Source organism: Myotis myotis, unplaced genomic scaffold, assembly GCF_014108235.1.
Source record: "Myotis myotis isolate mMyoMyo1 unplaced genomic scaffold, mMyoMyo1.p scaffold_m19_p_4, whole genome shotgun sequence".
NCBI lineage: Eukaryota > Metazoa > Chordata > Mammalia > Chiroptera > Vespertilionidae > Myotis > Myotis myotis.
In genome coordinates, this window is record NW_023416346.1 from 67,150,592 (window position 1) to 67,174,499 (window position 23,908).

General features: G+C 41.8%; 1 protein-coding gene and 1 pseudogene across 1 annotated transcript; one reads left to right on the forward strand and one right to left on the reverse strand.

Moving 5' to 3' along the window:
• The first annotated feature begins 762 nt into the window (after positions 1–762).
• Positions 763–1,473, forward strand: LOC118653919 (mitochondrial fission factor-like). Its single transcript, XM_036304894.1, has one exon. The coding sequence runs from the start codon at positions 802–804 to the stop codon at positions 1,450–1,452; it is 651 nt and encodes a 216-aa protein (XP_036160787.1). The 5' UTR covers positions 763–801; the 3' UTR covers positions 1,453–1,473.
• Positions 1,474–19,688: 18,215 nt separating this feature from the next.
• LOC118653443 lies at positions 19,689–23,531 on the reverse strand (annotated as a pseudogene).
• Between the last annotated feature and the right edge of the window lie 377 nt (positions 23,532–23,908).

The window sequence follows — 23,908 nt, forward strand, 5'->3', positions numbered from 1 at the left end:
CAGTGGATAGAGTATCGGCCTACGAACTGAAAGGTCCTATGCTCAATTCTGGTCAAGGGCACACGCCTAGGTTGTGGGCTCCTTCCTCAGTGGGGGACTTGCAGGAGGCAGCCAGTCCATGATTCTCTCTCATCATGGATGCTTCTATCTCTTCCCCCCTTTCCTTCCACTCTGAAAACAGTAAAAAAATATATATTTCTAAAAATTTTAAAAAAAATCATAGAACTGTGAACAAATCTGAACATCCATTTATAAAAAATAAAATTCAGAGGAAGTCCAAGTGAATGTTTAAAAATAAAGAAATCAGGACTTGTCAAAGAAAATATGGTCATTTACCCTATAAAAGAGAAGAGTTTAGCTGGGCAAGAAGTATGATGTCTACTGACATTTAAAAGAAAGTGAGGAATATCTTCTATGGTGAGGGCAATAGCAATGTTCCTGAAGCACCAATAAAAAGGTGACTCTACATGTGACCACTACTGGTACCGGGAGGGGCCAGCCCCGGCGGATCTCTCGTCTCTGCTGGCCCGCTGCGGGCCGCTCCGGCCGGTGTTTTGCCCCAGCGTCTCCGTGCGCTTGGCCAACGGCCTCCTAGAGCGCCCACCTGAGCCCCTGGGAGCCGGCGGGCGGCGGCCCTCGCCGGGGAGCCTCCAGCCAGCCCAGGGGGACAAAAGGGGCTCTACATCCAGCACGGCACACTGAAGCAAGTTAAAGGATTACTATGAAGCACAGAAGCAGATAGTGCCAAACAGCAAGTAGTGAGTGAGTGGGGTAGCATTTCCTTCTCCCACTGCTGCCGAGATGGCGGAAATTAGTCGAATTCAATATGAAATGGAATACACCGAAGGTATTAGTCAGCGAATGGGGGTCCCAGAAAAATTAACACCACCAAATGCTGACCTGGAACAAGAATTCCAAGAAGGAGTTCCAAATGCCAGTGTGATTATGCAGGTTCCAGAGAGGATTGTCGTAGCAGGAAACAATGAAGACATTCCATTTTCAAGGCCAGGAGATCTTGACCTCATTCAGTCAACTTCTTTAAAACCTCTGGCACTAAAAACACCACCTCGTGTACTTACACTAAGTGAAAGACCACTAGATTTTTTGGATTTAGAAAGACCTCCTTCAACTCCCCAAAATGAAGAAGTCCGTGCAGTTGGCCGACTAAAAAGAGAGCGCTCTATGAGTGAAAATGCTGTTCGCCAAAATGGACAGCTGGTCAGAACTGATTCCATGTATGGCATTTCAAATATAGATGCAACAGTTGAAGCAACTGCACATGACATGAATGTTGTAGATGCAGTTTCATTAAGACGACAGATAATCAAATTAAATCGACGTCTACAACTTCTAGAAGAGGAGAACAAAGAACGTGCTAAAAGAGAAATGGTCATGTATTCAATTACGGTAGCATTCTGGCTGCTTAATAGCTGGCTCTGGTTTCGCTGCTAGAGTAATCTCAGCTCTCAAAAAATACTGTGAAAATCAAATCAAATAAAATAAAAAGGTGACTCTAGAGGAAACAATTTTATATTATTATTACTAGAGGCCTGGTGCATAAAATTCATGCACTGGGGAGGGCTGTCCTGCAGCTCAACCTGCACCCTCTCCAATCTGGAACACCTCGAGGGATGTCTGACTGCCCATTTAGGCCCTGTGGGATTGGGTTTAAATGGGCAATCGGACATCCCTCTCACAATCCAGGACTGCTGGCTCCCAAACACTCACTTGCCTACCTGCCTGCCTGATTGCCCCTAACCGCTTCTGCCTGCCAGCCTGATCACCCCCTAACCACTCCCTGCCAGCCCTATCAACGCCTAACTGCTCCCCTGCAGGCCTGGTTCTCCCCAACTGCCCTCCCCTTCAGGGCTGATCCCCCCCCCCCCCAGTTTCCCTCCCCTGCTGGCCTGGTTGCCCATAACTGTCCTCTCCTGAATGCCTGGTCACCCCTAACTGCCCTCCCCTGCAGGTCTGGTCCCCCCCAACTGCCCTCCCTCCCCTTCAGGCCCGATTGCCCACAACTGCCCTCCCCTGCCAGCCATCTTGTGGTGGCCATCTAGTGACCACATGGGGGAGGCCATCTTGTGTGAGAGTGTGATGGTCAATTTGCATATTACCTCTTTATTATATAGGATTTTTGTTTTTTAATTAGATTTATACAATGTGACTCACTTCTACTTATATCCTTTCCAAAAGTCGTCGAGGTTACCACGCATTCCTCCACATCATAATGGTCACACAATGATATGTCTGAAAGATGTGCTATGGCCATGCAGTATAGCCCCTTCACAGGAAAATCCCATTAGGAAAGAGCCCAAGCACCTCTTTGGAAAGACTTACATGTCCCCACTCCCTAATTGGAAATGAAGACACAAGTAACTCATACTTTTATATTAGCCTACCTGAAACTATTAATCTACCTGCAACTCCCAGCAGATTATACTGCTGACTCAAGCTTACCATGCAGACTAAAACACTAAACTCTCAGGTACTTTTGTCCTATTTTTGGTGATAAATTGGACTTTGCAACCTATGATATACTTATCTACATTAATAAAAGAGAAACATGGTAATTGGCGTACGACTGCTACCCTTTTCATTGGCTAATCAGCGAGATATGCAAATTAACTGTCAGCCAAGATGGCGGCCGGCAGCCAGGCAGCTTAAAACTAACATGAGGCTTGCTTGCCTCAGTGACCAAGGATCGTTGGAGGAAACCAATGTTCCCCGCCTGCGGCTGCAGGCCTCTGAGCGGGCAGTTTAAGAAACATTGTAACAAATACCGCCAGACTTCAGCCAGCAGATTCACAACATTGTAAGCAAAGGCCAGAAACCTACTTTCAGCCGTGGGAGGCCTAAGAGCTGGAGCCAAGCCTCAAGCTAAAGCTGGCCCAGAATTTAAAAAAAAAGGAAAAAAGGAGCGGTTGGGAGCTTCAGTCACCCCCAGCCTGTAAACAGCCCTCAGCCCCTCACCCAGACTGGCCAGGCACCCCAGTGGGGACCCCCACCCTGATCCAGGACACCCTTCAGGGCAAACCAGCCGGCCCCCACCCATGAACCAGGCCTCTATTCAATATAATAAAAGGGTAATATGCCTCCCGGCACCAGGATCAGCGGAGCCGTGAGGCCTCCCGGCACTGGGATCAGCATGACAGGGGGCAGCGCCCAAACCCCCTGATCTCCCTGCGGCTCTGTGTGTGACAGGGTGCTGCACCCCAATCGCCCCCCCCCCCACAGGCCGTGCTCTGTGTGACGGGGTAGAGCCATAACCTCCCCATCGGCCCTGCCCTGAGCGTGAGAGTGGTGGTGCCCCAACCCCCTGATTGGCCCTGCTCTGTGGGTGATAGAGGGCAGTGCCCCAATCCGCTGATCGGCCCTGTTCTGTGGGTGACAGGGGGCGGTGCCCCAACTCCCTTATCGGCCCTACTCTGTGCATGACAGGGGGGAGCTCCCCAACCCCCTCATGGGCCCTGCTCTGTGCATGACAGTACGGAGCCCCAACCCCCCTGATGGGCCCTGCTGTGTGCATGACAAGGGGCAGTGCCCCAACCCCCTGATTGGCCCTGCTCTGTGCGTGACAGGGGTTGGCGCCGCAACCTCCCCATCGACCCTGCCTTGAGTGTGACAGGGGGTGGTGCCCCAACTCCCCAATTGGCCCTACCCCTAGCATGACTGAGGGTGGCATCACAACCCCCCAATCCGCCCTGCTCTGTGCATGACAGGGGGCGGCTCCCCAACTCCCCAATCGGCCCTGCTCTGAGCCCGACCAGGGGCTGCACCTAGGGATTGGGCCTGCCCTCTGCCACCCAGGAGCAGGCCTAAGCCAGCAGGTCGTTATCTCCCGAGGGGTCCCAGATTTCTAGAGGGCACAGGCCGGGCTGAGGGACCCCCCCTCCCCCCTGAGTGCACAAATTTTTGTGCACCGGGCCTCTAGTATAAAAATAAAGCATTAATTTGCTTTAATGGCCATTATTATATTTGTTTATTCAATAGAGAATGTAATTCACCAGACAATTGCCAAAATTTCACTTCTTTTTCAGGAGATTTATTACACAAGCCAGTTTCAAAGAAATCAAGGAAATCTATTGCTTTGGAATTAACAAATGGAATTTATTGAAAATAAGGAGTAATATAGTATTATAATTATAGTTGACCCTTGAACAACATCGGGGTTAAGAGCACAATTGAAAAATCCAAGTATAATTTTTGACTCCCTTAAAACTTAACTATAGTCATCCCTCAGTATTTGAGGAGGATTGGTTTCAGGCCCCCTGTGGATACTAAATTCCACAGATGCTCAAGCACCTGCATATATAATGGTATAGAACAATGCATACTATTAGCTCTCATCACCCACAGATTCTCTACTGCGGAACAAAAATAATGTTTTCAATTCATGGTTGGTAGAATCCATGGATGTGTTACTCAGAGAGAAATAGGGAGTAGATTTATTGAAAAACATCTACACTAATAAAAGAGAAACATGTGAATTGGTATCACTCTGCTACACCCACCAGCCAATCAGGATGAGTATGCAAATAACCCAACAAATATGGCAGTTAATTTGCATATGCAGGCGCAGAGCGAAGACTGAAGACTGAAGACAGACTGAAGACTGAAGACAACTGATGACTGAAGAGGCTTGGCTTCCCTGCTGCAGCTGGAGCAGAGAAGCCAAGCCTCACTGCTACGGCCTGAGCAGAGAAGCCAAGCCCTGCAGCTGGAGCAAAGGCCTGGGTCCCAGGTACCGGAGGAAAACTGATGCCAGCAGCCAGGGGAAGGAAGGCCTATTACGTGACTCTTCTTGCAATGGGCCTCTAGTCTGAATATATGTGCAAATGTGAAATTCAAATGCATATTGTTCAAGGATCAGATGTGGTTAAGTCTCTTGTTTAACTGAGTTTTTAAAATGCCATTAATTCATAGAAAATATATAAACATAATAATTTTAATATTATAAAATATATTTATAACTAAAATGGCATAGTTGTTGTTTTTTATTTTAGAATGTAACTGAATATCTAAAATATATCCTAATAAAGCAGAAATTGAGCAACATGCTTGTAAATTAAATTCAGGCTATTTTACTACTTTGGTATTTCAGATTCTGGATAAATGGAATTTTATTATATTAAGCTTAGAATGAATGGATCTATTATATTCTCTTGGAGCTTAAGGATATCATTATTCTGGGATTTAAGAAGATTATACACATATACACATACATATATGCATGCATACACAAACAGTTTATTTGTACTGTGTAGATTTCATGAAAACAAAAGCTTTTAGAATTTCATGCCTTTCATTTCTAAAAATTATCTGAAATGTCCTGTTTCTCTGATTGTCATGCAACATACACTTATCCTGCATCCAACCAGGAATGTTAGCCTTGACAGCTCCTGCCAAGGTAGTAATATTGCTTGTAATTGCTCTCAGCTGGTCTTTCAATTCCTTGCAACAGGAAAGAACATCAACAAGGTCAACTCATTTATCTACAGTGGCAGTGGAATTAGCCTATTGTGAAAGTACATGAAAGTATAGGCTCTAGAAACCATGGCTTTAGAAATAGGATAAAAATAGAATGAAGTAAGAAAAAATTAAAGTCCTAATGTTTTTCTCCAATAATTTGAAAATGTTTACTTAAGATGAGAACATATCATAACACAGAAATAGCCTGGACAGCATGGCTCAACCTATGAACCAGGAGGTCACGGTTTGATTCCTGGTCAGGGCACATGCCTGGGTTGTGAGCTGGATCCCTAGTGGGGGGCCTGCAGGAGACAGCCAATCAGTGATCCTCTCTCATCGTTAATGTTTCTTTCTATCTCTCTCTTCCTCTCCCTTCCTCTCTGAAATAAATAAAAAGATATTTAAAAACAAACAAAAACTCCCCACAGAAATAGAAATTATTCAAATACATTTTCTAAAAAATGGGAAGTATAGTGTAATAGTTAAAAGCCTGAACTTTTGCTCAGTTGATTCATCTGTTAAATGAAGTAATCATTTCTAATACCAGGGTGTGGTAAGGACTGAATTATATATCACATATTAAGCACCTAGCATAGAAACTGGTATATAATCATTGTTCTATGAATCAAAACTATGATAATTTAGAACAAGGACAGTATTCACACTAGAGACTGACCTTGTTTCCAGAGACCTGGACACGATGTCCTGATGTCGTTTTATTTACCTAGAAAGTGTTTTAAACTATATTTTATTGGACTATACTTTTGAGGAAAATGTGAAAGTGGGACTATTCTTCATAGCATGAAATTTATTCATAATTGAAGATGCCCATATATGTACTATTTTCATTGCAAAATGTATTGTTATTATACTCATTGTGTGCCCTGTAATGCAGTGCATTTGTGTTTGTGGGCGATACATGCAACACTGAAGTCCCTGCATAAGGCAATGGGTCTTCATAAGTTAGTTTCCAGATATTTCTCCCTTTTGAACAAATATAATGTGAATATATATGTGAGTGTATATACACAAACACTTGTGCACCCATGTGTGTCTTTAAAGGCAAAAATCATATAACCGGAACCAGAGAAATGTTTATATCAGAAACTAAAAAAAAAGTGTGTCTGATAAAACTCTGTAATTGCTGTAATAAGTGATGTCACCATTAGGATTATAAAAGCCATCCTGTCCCCATGCACTGAGGCTTAAGAAACATGTACAGCTTACTGAGGTATCCTGCCCATCATAAAAATGTACAAGCTTAACACATTAATTCCACGTCACAACAATAAACGACAAGACTGTGATTCCTCTTAAGAGCCAGAGGAAGCTAATTCCTTCATTGCATTTGTTTTTGTTTAGGTTAAAAGGAATATTTCCCTATTGGTTATAACAGGTAGGGAAATATTTCATTTCATGACCATTTGCTAATCCATTGTTTATGAAGTTCACCAATGTCAACTCTGAGATACTGAATATAACTTCTTTTTATCACTTTATCCTGAATACTTCCTTTCACATAAAGGAACACAGCACGCAACATTAAATTGACACTTTTATGGTACTTATTTGTGGGAAACTGTTTATTGCCTTCACTATCTGATAAGCATAGACAGAGAACTCCCCGGAACCCCCCCCCCCCCCCAAGGCTGGGTGCCTTTGAAGCCCTAGCAAAGCTCAGAGCTAGGCGCCACCTCTGTTTGTCCAGACAGTGGTAGCTGAAACTACTCCCCCATTTATTATTATGTAAATCCTTACTGATGGGCTAGTCTGCTTGTTACTAGGGGGTCACCTGCCTAAGGGCTATGCTATGGGTGCATCCCAGATCAATAAAAGCTTGGTGAGGCCTGAGCACAGGGGAAGTCCTTCGGGACTTGCCGCCTGGTCCCCCAATATTGCAAAATTATCTCCTGTCTTTTTCTCTCATTTGTTGTGCGGCTCCTCTTTCAGATACCGAACCCTGCTCCACGCAGAACGTGGAGGGAGTCTTACTCAACACTTATTCAACAATAAGCCTCCAGGCTGCCATTTCAGACTATCTTAATAAACCTAACATTACCTCTCCAGTGGTTCACTGCTTTGCTTAGACTGGATCCCACCAATGTCAGTTTAATAAACATAGCATGAGCAGTCACTTTCTACACAAGCAATGGAAACAAAATTTCATGTAGAACCATCCTGCTTTAGACAACACCAAGCACATTTGTTCTAAGATTTAAAATGTCTGAGATGTTCATTGGCTTTGATTGAATGATGAAAAATATACACAGAGCTGTTACTCAAAAGCCATAATACTGATAATGAACTGTGAAAATTTGTATCCACAGTATTCTTAAGAGTGATTCAGTAGATATACACCTTGCCAGATGTTTAAAGATGTGCAGGATGAACTGCCTTCTGGCATGCTATGCACTATCTGTTAAAAATTTCACCACAGCCCTGGCTGATGTGGCTCAAGAATTAGAGTGTCTGCCTGTGCACAGAAGAGTCGCGGGTTCAATTCCTGGTCAAGGGCATGTGCCTGGGTTGTGGGTTCACTCCCCTGACCACCAGGGAGTGTGCAGGAGACAATCACTCAATGTCTCTCTCACTCCTCTCTCTCTCTCTCTCTCTCTCTCTCTCTCTCTCTCTCTCTCTCTCTTTCTCTCTCCCCTCTCCTACCCTCTTCCCCCTCTCCCTTCCACAGGTGAACATTAACAAAACAAAACAAAACAAAATTTCACCATGACCATGACCATCATTGCAGATCCAGTCATTCAATATGAAGGTTGTTTTCCACAGAATTCAGGGCATAGTATTTTTGTCTAACAATAGTCAAAATTCCTTCACCACTTGTATCAATTTCCCACTGTCATTTATCCAATCTATACTCTTGACAAAATAAAAACACTGGCTACCAAACATCTATTCTTACACTGTGATTAGTCTTTTTATTAAGTTATATTTTAACACACATAACTTAATATACAGAAGTCTAGAATCTAAGTAAAGGTATCATTACAATTATGGTGTTTAAAAAAATCAAATATTCAGTAAGCATCCACTGTGTGCCCAGTGCTATAGGAAATATTAAAGACAATAAGGTTTTTACTTATATTATAATGTAGGAAAATGGCAAGGCTAACACATTTAATCATGTAACAAGCACTTCTGAGCAAATTTTTTTAACAGACCCATTGCTGGGATACCAGAGTGACTACAGTACTATGATCCAGGTATGCTGAAGGTACTATGGGAGAGCAAAGAAGAGATGGTCATGGAGAACATCAAAAAAGCTCAGGATAAGTAAATTTTGAGCTGAGAAATGAAGAATATTTAGGGATTCAGCTGTCAAATTAGGATAGAAGAGGATACATGTTGAGGAGTGGAAGGTGGATTTAGTGAATAGAAATAGACAATAAAGTTGGATGTTAAATGAAGACTCCAAGATTTTCAACCTAGATCAAGATATTTGTGCAATCAGCAGGACTAGCACATTTAAAAGATATATTTTTATTGACTTCAGAAAGAGAGGAAGGGAGAGGAAGAGGGAGAGAGAGAAACATTGATGTGAGAGAGAGACATTGATTGGTTGCCTCCCACAGGCACCCTGACCAGAGACTGAACCTGAAACCTGGGCCTGTGCCTAGACCAGGAATTGAACCAGGGACATTTTGGTGCACAGGACAATGCTCAACCAACTGAGCCACACCTGCCAGGACAGGACTAGCACATTTTTAATAGGTGTTGCTTGGGAGACAAGAATGTGCTCCTATTAGGGTGTTCTTTATTTCAAGTGATGGCAAAAGAAGCACAGGTGGACAATCCAGTCTGGATTTGGTAGTTGTGTGAATATAATCACATATAAATAACTCTTCATGCTCTTTGTGTACCAAGTAAGCTATTTCAATTCAAATTATTTCACTAATATTTGTTAAATTTATGACTTCAACAAAATTCAACAATTTTTTTTCACTTTACATTTATTGTTGACATTATTATAGATGCAAAGGAGCACTTTAGTTGCATCTCTCATATTGCCCTGCTATTTATATAATCTCCAGTTGTAAAACACTCAACGCAGATTTTGCAATGTAAAATAATATTTCTCATCAATAGGTAAGTCTGTGTGGCAAAGCTGTGTCTCCATGACCAATCTCTTACAGCTCTAACAGAGACAGATAACATGAAAATTAGTGTCTGTGCCCTCGTCAGTCTCAAGAAAACTAACTCATCAAGTATTTTACATATTCTAATGCTGGATTGGTTTTGTAAACAAAGTGTCAGCAAAAATTAGTGAAATTAACTGCAAAGCAGAAGCAAAATGATTTTAAAAGCGTCTCAATTATCTGCCACAATAATCACTGGAGTGCAAAATAATGCTCCAGAGTCACTATAAGATCTTTCATGCTTTCTGCAGCTTCTACAAAAAAAAAAAAAATGAAATTATTATTAGCATTATTTCCATTATGTGCACTCTTTTACAGTCCCATTTTGAGTTATATTCATGCATGTTATATATGATATCATTTTATCACCTGAAATTGTACTCAAATATTCTTAGTTATAGAGCACCAATCATTGATCCACTTCCTCTCCTTGTCAGATATGACTGTTCATTGAACTCATATTTTACAAAGGAGGCAAAACCACAATAGGTTTTCTCACATACAGGGGAATATTTTTACTTTCCTAGCTAATCAACTATTTTTGAAAAATATATATTTGGTTGAGTTGAAAATATACAAGTGATTAGTTCTTCCTCAATTTAATTATTGTCATCAAAGCAAGCCCTGAGTTCAAATAGTTCTTATAGTAAGAGCTCTTTTTTTTTTTGAGCATATGATGTTTTTATGCTTTTAGCTAAAATCTCTCCCTTTGCAAAGTTTAAATTCACAAAAAGATCTAGTACCAGAATCTGAGTTTATATTCTTTTTTAAAAAATAAATATATGAAAAGGATAGGTCTGGGTGTCATGAAAGGAGAAGTGAAGGTTATATTTCAATTTAGAAAAGTTTCCTTCTCTAAGAAAGATATTGGAACTGGGAACAGCATTGTACATATATAGTCAGAGTAGGCAGTATAAATGAGTTTAAGGCTAAGATGGATATACAGTTGGAATCAATAAACTTGGATATGCTTGCTAAATAGCAAGATGCACCTACTGAAAGGCAGCAGAATAGATTGATAGTGGCTCTTTCCAACAATAAATTCCATGTTTCAGAGTAATATTTCATGGTTGGCAATTGGAACAGTGGTAGTACAGTTGGATTGATTTGCACTGAACACAAGATTTTGTCAACAAATGTATTTCATGATTCATCATGGACTCACTGATTGATTGGATACTGGCTGCATACAAAAAAATTGCATAAGTCTATCACAGATGGTTTTTGGAAATACATCAACACTAATTCATCAGCACAGCCACATACTGAAGATTGTAAAAAAAAAAAAAAAAAAAAAAAAGGTCCCAGTAGTCATTGCTGTTCAGGACAGAAGCAATAGCTTAGTATATAGATTCACATGCAATACTCAGGGTACAATCATCTCATTGAAGGTACGGCCTTTTGTTCTTGGTGTGAAAGTCTTTGCCAACTTTCTTTGTTTCCTATGCTTTATCCAACCACCAACAGATGTCAGAAAGCCATGGAAGGAGAACTAGCTCGCCTCTAAAACATCAGGGTAACTTTGGCCTTATTCTTCTTGTGATGCATAAGAAAAACTTCAGTATAATAGGTAATAATGCTGGATTTGGAGTTGGACAAACTCAAATTGACAAACCTGGTTTTGTTACTAAATGTCTCTGTAAGGAAACTGTTATTTAAAAATTTGAAGGTTCAGTTTCTTAGCTTGAAAAAGGGAAACAATAATAATCTATATTGCAAAGATAAATTTAAATAATACAAGCATTCAAAAGTATTAGCTGTTATTTAGCAGTCTTATTCACACAACATTAGACATTATAGTCCACAGCTTCTCCTCATAGGTCATGATTCCTCAAACCAGGAATCTATCCCCAGCATCTAAAAATACAGTTTATCCAATACCCAAATAATCTTTGCACCCCTCAGCCATTGCCTGACTCATTGGGGATGTGTGACGAGTCATTTCTTCCCTGATATAAGGAGGCCATTGCTCACAAAAAAAGAATGGACAAGATAGTTTGACTTCTTGGACCTCATCCTCTTATTTAAAGGTCAGTCAATTGATCAGTCTGCCAAGGACTCATCAATGAGAAAGTTTTAAAACCTTCTGATTCTTTACAGTAATTCATAAAAACAGACCCTCTATGAATATGTGCAAAATCTGTGTATGCTTAAGGTGCTGCACTTGTGAAAATCTATAGAAAACAAAACAAAACTTGGAGGGAAATCTATAAAGCATTTGTAGGTGATTGAATTGCATAAACCCAGCACCAGGGAGCAGCAATAGCCCAAAGCAGTACACAGCTGTTTACTTAAAATTGTGGCAGACAGCCATCTCTGCCTTTGAATTAAGGTATATGGATGCTTCTAGCTCATTTTTACTTCTTTCTCAGCCCACTGTTAAGGTGGAGAAGCCAATCTTTGATTTTTACTTGGATAATGCCTTAGGCTTAAAAATTCAATGAATAAAACAAGAAGAAATAAAAAGCTTTTGTTTTTGTTGAATAATTAAAATCTATAACCACAAAAACAAGCATCAACTCATAAGGTTTCATTACTAGACATAATTCATCCCGTCTTGTGACCACTTTTTCATCACCCCAAGATTAGTTATACTCTTAAATTTTCACAGAGAAATAGGCATCAATCTTCTGCATTGCTGTGCTCAGCTGACCTTGGGCCTTCTTATCCCACTGTCTCTTAGGTTGTGTGGTAGACTTCAGCTCTGAGTACTTAGTAAGCGACTCCTGGCTTTGGCCTTAGGTGGCTCCCTATCTCTCACCTGATTACTTGTTCATATTTTTTCTTATTCCTGACATAATGATTAAGACCTGGATCACAGGCTTGAGGCTGACTTGCAAACCTCTGAGAATATCAAGAGAATTCAGATGAACACACGCGCGCGCGCGCGCGCACACACACACACACACACACACACACACACTTTCATATGCTTTGCATGAATTAAAAAATTGAGAGCAAGTAATATTTTAGATAAATTATTGGTTTGGTTATCTAGGATATCTAAACTCACTGCATATTCTGCCAACCCTGTATTGCATCAATTCTGGATAGATATCAAATTACAATAAAAAAAAAAAGGAGACATATGTACTACTCTTTGTAATATTTTAAGCAATAAAACAAAATTAAAAAGTAAAAAAAATCACAGTCCTACAGTAATTCAAATCATTATGATAATGCCTCTTTCCTTATGTGAAAATAATATGGATTCTAAAAACACAGGAAATACTAGCTTCCTTTGTGATTTGTCATAGAGAATTGTCTAAACCATAGAATTTTTTTTAACCCCAGTGGGTCCATGAATGACCTGGGTGGCTTCTACAATTGCACACTGCCCAACCCCCTACATGTTCCAACCTAAATACTGACCTCCCTCTCTCAGGATATACCTCACTCTCTAGTTGAGAATTTCTTTCAACCCACTGTTACTGATGGGGTTAAGAATATCACTTAGGGTTTGGGAGTGGGAAAGCTATTGAAAATCATTGACTTATTATTACCATTTATTTGTTCATTCAACTAACACTTATTGAATGCTTACAGGGTGGCATGCTTTTTAAACAAAAGGTAAAAAAGAAATATAGAAACAACATGTCCAGACGTCATTTTTGTCCCCATTTTCCTACCTTCACTCCCAACAAGTAAAGTCAAATTTTGAGTTGTTGAAAGTAAATAATTATATAATTTATTCTTTGGTTGAAGTAGACCATTTTACCCTATCCATATGTAACATAAGTTTTAAGAGCAATGCCCTTAATATTTCACATTAAGTTTGTGAGTAATTATAGAAAAAATATGGAAATAATTCATAGTTTTGGTAAATTAATGGTAAAATGAAGAAATTATAATATGATTCAAAATCAAAATAGTTGCACTTCTACAATTGAAAAACTTATTCCTTTTATTCACCCTTTATCTTATACCAATGTTGATATTTATATTCACAATCCATGTTTTACATACCCTTTTCTATACCAAATAAATGTTTTTCTATTCTGGGCATGAGAACATTTTATGATAACACAGCCAGTAAACATTTAATATTTCTTGTTTCACATTTCAAATGGTATTTAAGTTACTTTAATCATCCTATAAATTATGTTAAGAAACTTATCAAGTATAGAATTGTTTAATCCTAGGATTCAAATAGCGTATACTTCCCTTGGTTTCTCTGAGAGAATTCCTGCCTTGAACAAGGTCCAACTAGGGCTTCATTAATTATCAAAGGCTAAATTTGGGCACATAGACATCTACCACAAACCATACTGTCAATATAAAGTGGGACCACATCGTGATAATTTATGTAACTAGAAGGATAAACAACATAATCACCAAATAAATAGGCAATTTTACTGTATACTTGACAACTTAGTGGATTTTATTTTAATTAAGATACTGGCATTTTCAAACTAATTTTCTTTTCTTCCTTTGTCTTTTTTATTGGCCTGCTTCTTCCATGTCAACTAAGAATTGCTTACCATGTTAAAACTGCCTTTCCTGTTAGGTACAGCATACCCTCAAGTGATAATTGCTCTGCTTTCAAAAACTGCGGGTAAATTTAACTAAAAACTAAGCAAAATGTCCTTTAGCTCTAATAGAAGAGCTAACCTTGAAATACCCTATTCTGCTTCTTTCTAATTTACACAGCAAAGAAATATATACCTTCATTTCCTTCAGAGTTCAGGGTGAGGCAACACTTTCAAGGGCTGCAATATGGGATACTGGGCAAGCAAGTGCTAAGAACAAAGGATAAAAGTAATTCTACTAAAAAGGGGGAGAGTGCTGTGCAGCCATTTACATTTTACATCATTTTCAAAGGCCAGCTCTGATTCTACTGTGTAAAATGCAAAGTGACTTTTATTGTAGAGCTACCAATAGCATAGGGCCCTCTTTTCTTGATGAAGTAGAGAAGATATGACTACCTCAACTCCAAATGCGTAACTCTGAGGTAATAATTCTGCATTCTATTAAAACCCAGAAACCAAAAATTTTAAAGTTCATATCTTTTTTGTTTGAATCCAAGTTTTGGTCCTCAATTTGTTTTCAATAAATAATTCTTTAAGACATAAATGATGGTGTATGACTAAGCTGGGTATAATACCTAGGTGTTCTGTCTTGGGTTAATGTCCTCATTCAAAAAGTCATACTGATGGGTTTCCATGTAGCTTCTGAAAGTCAGATTCAAGTGTCAGGTTTTATAAGAGTTGCTAGGATATAAAAAGCAGCTAGTTTGGAGTGTGGGTAGTGAAATGACTAAATTGAGGCTGGGAGTCACAGAGCACCTTATTAGCTACACCTATAAAATTCAAGCAATTCTGTGTCAGAGAAGAATTCTGGGAGTACATGTGTTATGTCCAGATTTCAAAATCCCCCAAGACAGACCACTAGGGAGCCGAGTTCAATGCAAAAGCATAGAGTCTTTTATTCAAGCCCGGAACTTGGTCCCCCCCCACCCCTGCCTCCATTACTGGATGCAAGAGAGAGCCCCAAGTCCCAAGAGAACAAAGAATTTATAGGGCTTGGGGTTGGGGGGTGGGGGCACACTCTGACCACTGATTTGGCCGATTCCGGTTGGCTGAGTGAGGGCCGGGGGCTAGTGACACAAGGCCAGGGTGCAGCTAGGGTCTGGTTACACAAAGACAGGGGGGTGGCTAGCATTCTCTTGGCCTTGGGCTAGTTTCACCCACTTTCCCATTGGCCGAGATAAGGGCAGGCTGAGTAACTGATACATTCTGCGGCTTTTTCTTGGAAGAGGGGTTAAGGACACAGCTATCAGTCCTGTTCTGTCCTTTCACATGAGATCATTCATGTAATAGATCTCCAAAGGGTAACACATGAGAAACCTGCTAGATTTATTATTAAAAAAACAACAACTACAGTTTAAAATGCTTGCCAAGATTTGGTTGTTTACTCTTGTTCTTCCCCTGACACTTTCCCTCTCCCCCCACCTAAGTCCAGCCCTTACCCTCATCTTGAGAATCCCATCTATTCCTATGACTATGTCCCCCATATCCCTATGCCTAACTGCACCTTTTCCCCTGGGTACTAGCTTTACATCTCTTTATAGAAAGTTTTCCTGAGATGTCAAGCCTGCACTATTTACTGGATTTAGTGTCCCCTCTTCAAAAATCACTTTTCCTACTGATTTTTCTGTTTCTATTAATGGTCAATCAAATCTAAAATCTGTGAGTCATTTTTGGTTCCAACTTCTCCATCACTTCTATGCCCAGACACTTGCAAAATAACAATAGTTTATGATCTCTAATGAATCTGTCAACCTTATCACCTCTCTTCTATTCTCACTGTCCCTAATTACATCATGCTTGTGAAGTGTGACCCAGTCATGCAGTCCACCAGCTTAAATACCATCTATTTCATGAAATTTTTCTCCATCTCCTATTTTCACGTAAACTCTCTAGCCTTCAAAGCCCTCTAGTACCAATTATACTCTTCTTATGGCACTTACTACTTCCTGGCTGGTATAACAGTTTCTTGTACTTGCAACAGTTGTACCATCTGTCTTCACTATTTCCTACCTTTACAAATCCCAGCCTTGTATTATAGAAGAAGAGAAACAGAATTATCACATTCACAGGCAACATAAAATACTGTAATAATTCCTACTTACATGACTGTTGTGAAGCTTAAATTGGTTAAAATATTTAATCTTATTAGAATAATACCTGTCATAATAAGGTCTTAATAAGTGTTAATTGTTGTTATCATTCTGTGAAGCCTGGGGCATTTTTTTCTGTCTGGTATATCTCTGAAGTGGATCTTGAATAGAGTGGGCATTCTGTAACATAACCACAATAATTCAGCATTGTGGTTATCCTCAATAAGAGCAAACCACTTCCACAATAAAAATTGCCAGGGCCACATTTATGTGTTATGAGAAAACTGCAGGGTCTTCTCATTCAAAAATACTTATCCATCACTTCTACCATCCCTTCAACACATACACACACACACACACACACACACACACACACACACACACACTTACTTTTCCTTGTAAGTCAAACATGTAAAACTTGGGGCCCACAACAAGTATTTTTGAGGCCCAGCCAAAATAACAGTATGTAGGAAACGTTTTAATAAAAATTGTGTAGCTTAATTTTTACAATATCCTGTTATACATAGCTACAACATTCACTAATGACTGATTACTATAATTGTGTTGCATTCATTTCCCTTCCTCGCCTTACGCACAGGTGCACCATTTCTCTCCACTAATACTAGCAGTGAATATTTTAGCAGCCAATTGCCACTCAGCAATCTTGGACTGGTTTGGTGTGCCCAACAGGAAATATTTCGCTTTCGGAGAACAAGAAAAATAGGTTTATTTCCGTTACGCTTATTAATTTGTGTAGTTATTCAGTGTCTGGTAAGTTAATGTTCAAGAAAAAATATTAATTTTTATTAAAATGTTCTATTATTTTATGTTAACTATGACTCATTTATTTCAGCCCTTTGTATTCAGCATGCCTCTATCAAAATAAACCTACGTTTCTATGAAAATGGAAGCTTTTGTTTTTTAGCAGCCCACATAAACTTAAACCTTGTTTATTTGGCCTGTGTTAGCCTTTGAATTTGAGATGCTTGTTGTAAGTGATTGAGATCCTGATCACAGTCAAATTTTTGTGTTAAACACTACTTTTGGAAGTAGGTTTTCCTATTCGAATGCAAATCCCAAAGGAGAATTAACACATTAAGCGGTTCATGCCATAATGTGACTGAACTTGTCAGTTTTTTGTTCTTATGGACTGAGAAAGGTCCTGCTCAGTGAGGTGAATGGGAGGTCACCTTCTCAAGATTAACCTTGCAGCTTCACAATTTTGCCAAGGGCAGACTGGTCTTGACACATTCAGCTATTTTTTTTTTTTTTTCAGATGAAAAAAAATGCCCTTACAAAAGTGGTGTCTTCTAGGTTGTTTTTTTTTTTTTTTTTTTTTTTTTTTTTTTTTTTTTTTTTTTTTCCAGATGTACCTAGGAAGAAAAAAGAGCTACGCAAATCCATACTTGATGCTGCTGGAAAGTTTGTTGGAACAAAACTGATTGAGAACTTTGTCAGAAATGGTTCAACTTTACATAAAAATTCACCTTCCTCTGTTGCCAACAATCACCCAGACATTTTGTTATCTGCCAAGAAAGTGCTGGGAGGCATCTTTAATTTGCATACCTGTTTCCAGCTCTAATTCTGAATTGACATTTGTTTTTTATTTGCCATAGATCTCTTCAGAAGCCCATTTACTTTGAAAGTTTTTTGGATATGTAATCTGTCTTTTTTTTTTTAAGTGAGGTTACTTTGTTATTGCCTCAGCAAAAACACACCCAAACTGCAATAGTCTTCTGTTATTGGTGGGGAGCTCTCCACGTCCCCACCTGTTGCCAATGCAATGTCATGAGAAAAGGAATTTTCTGAGATTCACATGGGAGGATGAGCTCTTTTAGAAAGCTTTGTTCCTGTGGAATTAAACCCTGGAGTTTTCAAGACCCCATTTCTCTTTGTCCCACCAAAAAAGAAGTCCCATTTTGCTTTAAGATTAAAGCAGTTACCCAGAGTTTTGGTTCCATATTGGGCCACAGTCCAATTCAGCCTCAACCTAGCTTAGTTTGTGCTCCACACTGTAGTCCATCAGTCCATTTTGTGTGGGATCAGCAGGGTCACATGGCTGTGGAAGGAACATGGGTGAATGCAAGGGAGCCACAAGAGAGCCAAGAGTGCCAAGAATCAAGAGAGAGATAATTCCTTCACTTTGGGATTATGTATCCCCAAATTTTAATGGGGTTGCAATGGCCTTGTCCCTTCTAGCTAATGATCTCTGTTCCCAAGTTTGACTGACAGACACCTTCCCTACTTTACCCCAACTTTAATGTGCATGTATCCATCTTCCCTTTGTCTAGTCCCTTCCCCCAGTGACCTACAGGAATAGATTGGTGGTTCCCTGAGGAGTGTAAAGTTGCAGTTACCTGATGAAGCTATTCAGATGGCATGCCTATAATGTCTGACCTTCCTTTTGCTCCTTTCCTATTATCAACAAGTAGCTAATTACAATGGTATTACTTCCACGGCATAGAAATTATCTGAAAACTAGAGGCCCAGTGCATGAATTCGTGCATAGGTGGGGTCCAGCTAACCCACACCAATGGAGGCCCACTGAGCCGGGCCAGTGGGGGTAGGGGCCAAGGGCAGTTGGCCAGCTGGCCCCATCCCTAATAAAGGTGGGGGGAGCGATCAGGGGTGGGGCCGGCCAGGGGGAGGGGCCATGAGAGGTTGGCCAGCTGGCCACACCCCTGATCAGGGCATTGGGGGCCGTTTGGGGCCTGGATCAGGCTGGTTGGCTGCTGCAGTGCACGTCATAGCCACCAGTAATCCTGGTCATTCCGCCATTCCAGTTGCTGGGCTTTTGTATGTATAGATACATTGCTGGGGATGGCCAAAGGGAAGGAGAAAGAGGTTGCAGAAAGCTCCAGAACAAGTGACACTTTGTGCTTCATCCTCTTTCCTGATCTTGGCCAACATTTTTAGGCAGATGAAATGAAGTCACCCTGAATGTAAGAACAGTCTAAGGAAGATGAGGATACCAGTCATGGGGGAAAGGAGAAAGGGAAAGAGAAAAGAAGGAGGAATGAGAAAAATTATGCCTTTGTTGAAAAAGAGCCATATTTAAGCTCAAAATGGAGTCATTTGTTTTAAGCTCATGTCATCAAACCCAGACTTAGTACCTAACCTCAGAGCAGTCTCAGCCTTTCCCAAGAATGTACTCTTAACCAGTCAACTTGGAATTTCCTGGTCAGCACTAGTGAGGTAATCTTCCTGAGAGACTCTAGTCTTGCCCTAAGGGAAGATGATCTTGCCTGAAATAATCCTCTCTTTGTTAGTCCCTCTCCCATTTCTGCATAGAAAAGTCTTCCATTTTGTATAGATCCTCAGAGCTCCTTACTAACTTCTTTCCCAGATAGGATGCTTCTTGATTCCAGAACCAGTGGATAAAGCCAATTAGGTCTTCAAATTTACACAGTTGAATTTGAAAGGAGTTTTAAGGGATAAAACAGGCAGGTTTATGGAGTTTTAGGTATTAGGGGGTTCATGGGGGAGAACTGCATGGCTGCAAAGTTACGGGGCTGGGAGCTGCCAAAAGGCATATATTCACAGAAGAAAGGGAGCAAAAGACACTCATTTACACAATAAAGGGAGAGGAAGACAATCATTCACAGAATAAAGGGAGAGGAAGGCAATCATTCACAGAATAAAGGCAGAGGAAGACACTCATTCACAGACTAAAAGGAGAGGAAGACACTCATTCACAGAAGAAAGGGAGAGGAATACAGTCATTCACAAAATAAAGGGGAAAGCCATAGGGAATAGAAAAACAAGGGAGAAAAGGAGGGGGACCCCACATGGGGTTTGAGCTCTGAAGCTGCTATAGTGGCCAATCAGAGGGGATATCAGGACACAAAGAGCTGCAGCCTTTATAAACCTTAGAAAGAGGCACTTAGTGGGTCTCTCTCCCCATCCCCACGTGGGAGTCTGTGCTTGTTTCCCAATAAATTTCTACCTTTTCCTATACCACCTTTTGTCTGTGGCTTCATTCTTCTAATTCACCTGGACAAGGACCTGGGAAATCACCTTTGCATCTGCCCAGAGGAAAACAACATGTTTCAGCCTAAGTTCCTCATTTCAAATTTTATTTTTTAATGGATTTCATACCTGCCATTGTCTCCCAAGAAAAGGAAACAACCTTGCTCTGCTGCCAGTCACTGTAGCAATACAGGTTCACTCACCACCACATCCAATTCAGACCCTAGAGAAACGTGACTCCATTTTCTATACTTTGAAAATAGCTCTGGGCACATTTAAAATAAAAGTGTAACTTTTTAAATAAAAGGTTTTCCATAGATCACTTAATTCATATTATGTACCACCTCCCTTTGTGAGACTCTTACATAGTTGAAACACTACCAAGATTTGAAATCAGATAGGTCTGATTTAGACATCTGGCTCTGTCCCCACAGAGGTGATCTTGGCAAGTCACCAATGCTTAGCACATAAGCTCTCAAGAGGTTAATTGAGAAAATGTAAGTTTAGGTTTGGCACTCAATAAATGTTGGTTTTTCTAGGTACCTCAATTTTTATATCCATCAAATCCTTCCTAGTATAAATGGAAGAAGCATAGGCTTTGGAGCCTGCCCTAGTGGATTAAAACCCCAGATCCAGTTACTTAACCTTTTTGAGCCCCAATTTTCTCTTTTGTAACTGGAGATAATAGTAACTAGATTGCATGGGGTTGTCGTCAGGATCCTAGATAATATATGTAAAATTCTTAAAACATGAAGCATTGTATAAATGGTAACCATCAATATTATCAATACTAGAGGCCGAGTGCATGAATTTGTGCATGGGTGGGATCCCTCGGCCTAGCTGGCAATCGAGGCTTATCAGGGGGCTGGCCAGAAAGGGGGAGGGACTGCGGGAGGTTGGCTAGCCAAGGGGAGGGGCCACAGATGGTTGGCTGTGGGAGCACCCTGAGCACCAGGGGGAAGCTCCTGCACCGAGCATCTGCCCCCTGGTGGTCAGTGCATATCATAGTGACTGGTTGACCAGTTGTTCTGGTCATTCCGGTTGTTCGGTCATAATGGTCACTTAGGCTTTTACATATATAGACTAGAGGCCTGGTGCACAAAATTCGTGCATGGGGGGAGGGTCCCTCAGCCAGGCCTGTACCCTCTCCAATCCAGGATCCCTCAGGGGATGTCTGACTGCCAGTTTAGACGTGATCCCTGTGGCCTGATCACCCACAACTGCCCTCCCCTGCTGACGTAGTCACCCCTAACTGGCTCTCCCTTGGCCCCTGCCACCGTGGCTTTGTCTGGAAGGATGCCCTGCCCTCCAGTCCCCCAATATCCATATATTTTTGTATGTGTGTATGTATGCATATTTTTTTTTTTATAATCCTCACCTGAGGACATTTTTCATTGATTTTTAGAGTAGAAGGGAAGTCGAGAGACAGAGAGAGAAACATGGATATGAGAAAGACACATCAATTGGTTGCCTCCTGCACATGCCCTGACTGGATCCTGCCAAAACAAAGCCTCCGACATGGCCAACTGCTGGCAGCCCACTGGAGCTCAGGTGTTGAGCATATGGCGATTTTCTGTTTCTGCTTCCACTTCTGGTAGAGGTCCCACTTGTAGGAGCTGCTGATTTAGTGATCACTTTCTGTCTTGATCTTCTTGTCCTCCTGTCCTGACTGTCCCAGAAACCACTTCTTCTTCTGGTCCATCTTGAGCTGCTGCTGGCCCCTGGTCAGGTTCTGGGCCTCATCCTCCATCAGGTCCAGGACAGTGCCAGCCACCTGCTGCTCAAAGGCACCCCTGTCCACACCAACGCTCAGGCCCCGTTCACTGTCGAAGTCCTTGGGCCAATAGGAGACATAGAAATCGTTGTCCAGCAGCCGGGCCTCCTCCTTCCACTTCTTGGCTCCCCACTCAGGTCCTAGCTGCTGCCGTTTCAATCCCACAGCATTTGTGAAGATGTCCTCCATGCTTTCTCCCTCCTCCTCCTCCCCCTCCTCCTCCTCCTCCTCTTCCTCCTCCTCCTCCTCCTTCTCCTCCTCCTCCTCTTCCTCTTCCTCCTCCCCCTCCTCCTCTTCTTTCCCAGGCTGCTCTGCCTGTTGCCTTCCTGCCGCTCCTGCCCAGCCCTGCTGGAATCTGGCAATGACCTTGCAGTCTTTCTGCTGCTTGGCTGCATCACCTGGCTGCTCAGGTCCTGGCTGGAGGCATTGATCTCAAAGATGGTTGCTCGTGAGCAGTGCTGCTTAATGCTGTCCACCAGCCTCAGCTGCTGAAGCTCCTCCTCATTGAAGCCCAGCCCAGTGAGGTCCAGCTCCTTGGCCCATTTGGATGGACTCTGGTGAGGGCACAGGCCACCAGCGCACATACTGCTGCTGGGCATTGTCAGCCATACAGCCCAGGCTTTGCAGCTGCAGTGACGCCTCCAGAGTGTTCCACAGGCTGCAGTCCTCGTCATCCACCACACTCTGTGGCACTCGGCCCAGCACGCCATCCACGCCCACCGCACCTAGGGCTCCTTGTGGGGGAAGGGGGGGGGTGAAAGTGAGGGTATGGCCCAGAAACAGGTGCAGGTCCAGCAGGTTGGAGACCTCATCTGGGGCAACAAGGAGTAGGCTGTGCCACTTTGGCCAGCCCGACCACACAACCCATGTGGTGCAAGAAGAGCTTGCCCTCAGCTGGGAAGTTGAAGTTGATGATGTTGTTCAGCAGCGGGATGTCCATGCCCTGGGCCATCAGGTCAGTCACAATGAGGTGGAGCACTTGCCGTGGGTGAACTTGGCCAGGTTGATCTCTGGTCCAGGGCACTGTAGATGTGGGAGCAGCTCACCCTGGGACCTGGGCAGTTTTTCTCTGGCCATGACGGCAGGCTCGCAAGACCCGGGGGCTTCCCTCCGGCCCCACTTTGACAGGAAGGACGGATGTCCAGAAGGATATCCAGAAGATGTCCACCCTAATTAGCATATTACCCTTTTATTAGTACAGATTATCTTCATCAGTGCCTTATATACATCACAGGCAAAGTAGAGGTTGACAGGCCAGCAGAGGACATTTGACACTGGCAGACTAGAAAGTCCTGAGCGAGAAAGTGACCCCAGCCTAATTTTGTGGAACAGCCTGTAGTCACCCTATCCTGCTCAACAGGAGGCAGCTGCACTGAAGGCAAGACAGCAGGCCAACAATAACAATGGCCACTTACAGCCCACAGCCTCAACAGCCAGCACTAATCAGGTTGAAGGACAACGAACTCCATCTAATCAGACTAGAACACTTACATCCCCCAGCCTCCACCCCTTGTGGTTTTGGCACATAATCTTCCCCGAATGGCTCCATCCCCCCATTCCCTCTAATAAACTCCCCTCTTGCTTGCTGTGTCTGCCTAATCCCTTGAGCGACTCCAGTCTTACAGAGGTAGGTATTATTCACTGAACAACTAGAAAACACCCTTATTATTTTCTATCTCATATTCTGCTTCTCTTCTTTATGTACCTGATAATGTCCTTAGTAAATAAGGATCTATCACAGAAGTTATTGCTGGAACCACACAGTGTTGGTACCATAATAAGAATGAGATGCTGTCCAGTAGCATTATTCAAAATAAGGCATAATGGTGAATATCTGTAAAGTGCTAAGAATAAAGCCAGACAGAGCATGCACGTTGTGTTAAATGCACTATCTAAGGCAGTGATGGCGAACCTATGACACACGTG

Excerpts from the sequence above, each read along its gene's own strand:
- LOC118653919 (XM_036304894.1), top strand. The coding sequence starts at position 802 with ATGGCGGAAATTAGTCGAATTCAATATGAAATGGAATACACCGAAGGT.